Source organism: Macrobrachium nipponense, chromosome 25, assembly GCF_015104395.2.
Source record: "Macrobrachium nipponense isolate FS-2020 chromosome 25, ASM1510439v2, whole genome shotgun sequence".
NCBI lineage: Eukaryota > Metazoa > Arthropoda > Malacostraca > Decapoda > Palaemonidae > Macrobrachium > Macrobrachium nipponense.
Genome location: NC_087214.1, coordinates 33,900,672 through 33,905,827, shown reverse-complemented (window position 1 = coordinate 33,905,827; position 5,156 = coordinate 33,900,672). Strand labels below are relative to the sequence as shown.

General features: G+C 33.5%; 1 protein-coding gene across 1 annotated transcript; it reads left to right on the top strand.

Moving 5' to 3' along the window:
* The first annotated feature begins 392 nt into the window (after positions 1-392).
* On the top strand, positions 393-1,292 carry LOC135199028 (general transcription factor II-I repeat domain-containing protein 2B-like). The gene has a single exon (XM_064226944.1). The coding sequence runs from the start codon at positions 393-395 to the stop codon at positions 1,290-1,292; it is 900 nt and encodes a 299-aa protein (XP_064083014.1).
* Positions 1,293-5,156: the final 3,864 nt, after the last annotated feature.

Below are 5,156 nucleotides of genomic sequence, written 5' to 3'. Positions count from 1 at the left end.
TTCCTAGAGTGCTCTGAAGTATTATTCGATGGAATAACAAACAAACACGTGATTATCTCAAGGATAAAAGACATGCCTGTCTCAGCTAGGACCGTGGAGAGACGTATTTCTGAAATGGCTGATAATGTAACCCAGCAGCAAACGGTTGCTTTAACAATTACACCTGTGTTCAGTGTTGCCCTGGACGAAAGCGTGGATATAAATGACATTCCCCGCTTGGCTGTTTTTGCAGGTATAGTGACACAGAGGTACACGAGGAAACTGTGCTGTCTTAAACCTATGTATGGAACACCAAGGGAGAAGAACATACTGAAGGCATTCACCGACCATTTTGAGAACAGAGGGTAGACATAGGAAAGATTTTTGCAATTACAACGGATGGTGCTCCTGCTATGGTAGGGAAAAACAAGGGTTTTACGAAGTTGGTTGAGGAGAAAATTGGGCACCCCATTCTGAAATTGCACTGCATAATTCATCAAGAAAATTTATGTGCCAAGATCTCGAGCTTTGTTCTCAAGAAGGTGATGACTACTGTCACAAAAATAGTGAATTTTGTTGTTGCACACTCTCCTCTTACGCACAGGCAGTTTCAAGCTTTTCTTGAAGAGGTGGACAGTGTGTACAAAGATATACCTTTGCATAGCAGTGTTAGGTGGTTAAGTTGTGGGAAGGTATTGGGGAGATTTGTGGGATGCTTTGATGAAATCAAGGTTTTCTTATCAGAAAAAGGCCAAGACTATCCTGAGTTGGAAGATGGAGATTGGATTGTGAAACTTATGTTTCTCTCAGACATCACCAAACATCTAAATGAGTTCAATCTTCTCCTGCAAGGTGCAGGAAAAACGGTATTGGATTTGTACGATAATTGGAAAGCATTTGTTGCAAAGCTTGCAATCTACTCAACAGATGTGGAAACCGGCTCTTTCCGTTATTTCAAAAATCTGAAAAACTTATCTTCAATGCATCCAGTCAACACTTCTGATCTACAACTGTACATGCAAGAATTAAAGTCAGAATTCTCAATCAGGTTTCAAGATTTTCAACACATGGGCCCAGTGTTTTCATTTTTAATCAGACCGGACACCTTTAAATACAGTGACTTGGACACGACTCTCTTTGAGTGGATGGAAACTGAGGAATTAGAAAAGCAGTTAATCGACTTTCAGGCCTCAACATTGTGGTCAGCTAAATTCAAAGATCTTCGAGAAATACTGGAAAGCAGTAAGAATGATCATGCAACATCCATCTTAAGGTCTTGTGGGCATCACTACCTGATAAATTCAATTGCATGAAGAAAGTAGCTTTTGCACTGCTATCAGCGTATGGATCCACATATCAATGTGAGCAGATATTTTCACAAATGAAGCACATCCTCAGCCCTCATCGCAGCAGGCTTACAACGGATCACTCTGAGGGTTGCGTGAAACTCAAGGTGTCGAAATATTCACCTGAAATTTCAACTTTGTTCAAAGGGAAGCAAGGGCAAGGATCGCATTAATACTAAGTGTATAAACTTCAAACCTAAAATAGTTTTTCTTACAGACAATAATAGATGCAGAAAATAAATAAATAAAAATTATATTTGAATTACATTTATTGTATGCATGTTCCAGGAAAATACAATATAATTACAATGGCCATTACAGTACAATTATGATTTTAATTTTCCTATCCCCAGGATATATGTATATTATCTATAATAGTGCTTGAAAATAGCACCTGGCACGCAAGGTACTTAAAAAAAATGTATTAAATTATTAACTGGCACAGCGTGTTCAAAAGGTTGCCGACCCCTGCTCTAATCTTACAGTGTTGACATAAAAGTTAAACATTCTCAGTTTCAAACGGACAAAGAAAATCTCTCTCTTTTTACATTCTACGTTATAATATATATATTCTTTTACATTACGTTATGCGAAATCTGAACACACATTTAAAACATCCTATCTAAGCTATCTAGGAATCTGAAAAATGTTACACAACTCCTACATGAACATTTCAAAGAGGGGAAACATGCATTTTGAAAGTAGCAATATATATATATATATATATATATATATATATATATATATATATAATATCTATATATATAATAAAAGGAGCCCATAAAAACGCCAAAATATAGAGAGAAAATACTATATTTCAGAGACTGCTGTCTCCCTCTTCAGGTAGAAATTACAGAAAAAGTGGTATTTATACCAAGATATCCATCCACAGTTAAGTCAATTTAGGTCACTCCCGCTGATAATCTTCCTTTAATCCTCTTAAGCGTTGGTTGAATGAAAACTCTGTCGATGACATCTTCATCCCATGCTCCTTTTAAGATGTTCATTACCTGCCTCTGTTGAATCAAGGCCGATTCTATCATCTGACTCTTGTACCGGCAGTTGCTGCTATAAATCATACGTGACAAATTCCTGCTTATGCTATGGTTATGTTCATTTATAATGAAAATAGCCGAGTTCTGTTGACCATACCTAGCTAACCGACCGTTTATGTTGTATTAATCTCTGGGGAAGTGATTTTCCTGTAAATCCGATGTAAGATTGGTCACAGTCCAGGCATGGGATTTCGTAAACGCCTATTTCCTTGGAGGATGTCTTTAGTTGAACGTTAATCAGGGATTTGGCCAAGGTATAACGGAACATTTTTACTAGTCATATATATATATATATATATATAATACATATATATATATATATATATATATATATATATATATATATTAAATGCCCCAATCATATAACAATAAACCAAAGGAAAAGAAATGCTGTCCAATAACTAATAGCTACGCAAGTCCTAGGTAAAAAAAAAATATCTCTCTCTCTCTCTCTGTACATGGTAGAAGTATTGTGTGGTTTTTTGTATACGCTAAATAATTAGGATTCTATTATTCAATATTGTTTAGATTATAAATAAATCACATAGAATTCCTACTGGGATTATTTTATTTAAATACTGTTTAGAACGGATATGAAAATTTTTTTCATTCAATTTTTGCACCCTGAACCGGGGTATTATTTTATTCAAATACTGTTTAGAACGGATATGAAAATTTTTTTCATTCAATTTTTGCACCACTGAACCAGGGGTAATAAATCATTTATTTATTACATTTTTGCAAACTTGAGATGTTGGTAGCAAATCATCTATGAGAATTTTTTTGGCAACATTCAGCCATTGGTAAAAAAATATTTAGCAATATTTATCCAACATTCAGCCTTTTGACTGATACAATACCCCTCTGTAGCGATCTTAAAAGTTGATCCTGACGTGGAAGAAAAAGGGTGGTTGTGCTGAATGATTTTCATGCAAAAGTTATTATTGTAAAGCAAATTATTTAGCTGATAGTTGTGGAGTGCCTGAGTGGAATTTGCGTGTGTGTGTTTAAAATAGTTTGAACATATATCCCAGCTCACAAAAAATTCAAAACACTCACAAATACAAAAGCGTGAACTCAAAGCAGTCTTGCATTCGCAAAAAAACTTTAAAGAGTGTGAATAATAAAATAAAAAAAAATGCTAAAAACAAACAAAAGATGAAAGACTTAACTTACATCAAACAGCCACAGAGCATAAATTATTCTTTTCGTGTTCCTCTGTTTCACGAGGTTCCAATAAACGCTGTTTTAGCTCCCACGTGAATCAGTGAACAATGTATTTGGGAATGATAGACCTGTGTATCTTTTATCCTCTGAATTAAAGGGAAAATATGACTGGTTTGTTTGTTGTGTTCTTTGGTGGGAAGTTCTGAGGACATCTGAAATAAATGTGTTGGAGCTGGGTGAGAAAAATTGTGTTGCAAAGGTGTTAATTAAAGGTGTTCCATCTTGTTTACATGAATATAAATGAACGCATAAATATGCACACACAGATATATATAATATTCAAACTGACTTTACATTTTAGTTAAAACCTAAAAAGCATTCTCCTTACAGATGTGGTAGCTTCATAAGGCATTTGTTTTAACAGGTGTCATCTATGTAGTTCATTTGGGACACGGATGGGTATTACAGGAGAGAGACAGAGAGAGAGAGAGAGAGAATCATGATCACAATTGTTGAATCTACTTTTGAAATCGAATCGGAAATTGGGTTACTCTAAAACCTATCCCAGATTCCTGCTAGGAATACATATGAGGAAACACTATATATGCCAATTTTACTATTTCTTCTTCATTCGTAATCCATCATCCTTCTCTCCCTTAACCACAAACCCCACCCCACAATTTCTTGGCGAATCTACAACATCCCTTGCAACTGCACGAGAGCAATTCCCGGAAACTTATCAATAATGACTTAAGATTTCCTCTTCATCAGCCATCTGCAACAATTACCTTGCAATATTTCTGTTGCAACAATTACCTCTCGACCTTTGACTTTTTGAGGAGTTAAATTACTTAAGACTCTCTCTCTCTCTCTCTCTCTCTCTCTCTCTCTCTCTCTCTCCTCTCTCTCTCAGTGATAAACCAACTGATTGTCTCTGTTGACATCACTAGGGAATTCTGCACATGGTAGTTACTCAAGTGTGGTAGTTACTGGAGGACAACCGGCAGTAGGGGTTGCAACTCCACTCCAAATATCATCGAATGGGGAGAGGTTATTGGAGAGCAGATATATATATATATATATATATATATAATATATATATATATATATATATATATATATATATATTATTATGTATTATAATAATATATATTATAATATATCTATATATATATATATATATATATATATATATATATATTATATATATATATATATAATATGTATATAAATATCGGATATATCATATATAATTATATATATATAATATATATATATATATAGATATAGAATATATATTTAAATGAACATCAAACAACAAACTAAATATTAGTCACAAAATTACGAAAAAAAAAAAAAAATCGTAATTTCGTAACTAAATTTTAGTTAGTATTTGTTGTTCATTTGATGTCTTGTTAACATTTTCACTAAAGATTTTATTGAGACAATTAATCTTATTGAATATATATATATATATATATATATATATATATATATATATATATATATATATATATAATATATATATTTGTGTGTGTGTTTGTGTGTTTCCGTGTGTATGTTGATTTCTTGTCGAAACCAAGACACGCAATCACATACACATATTTAT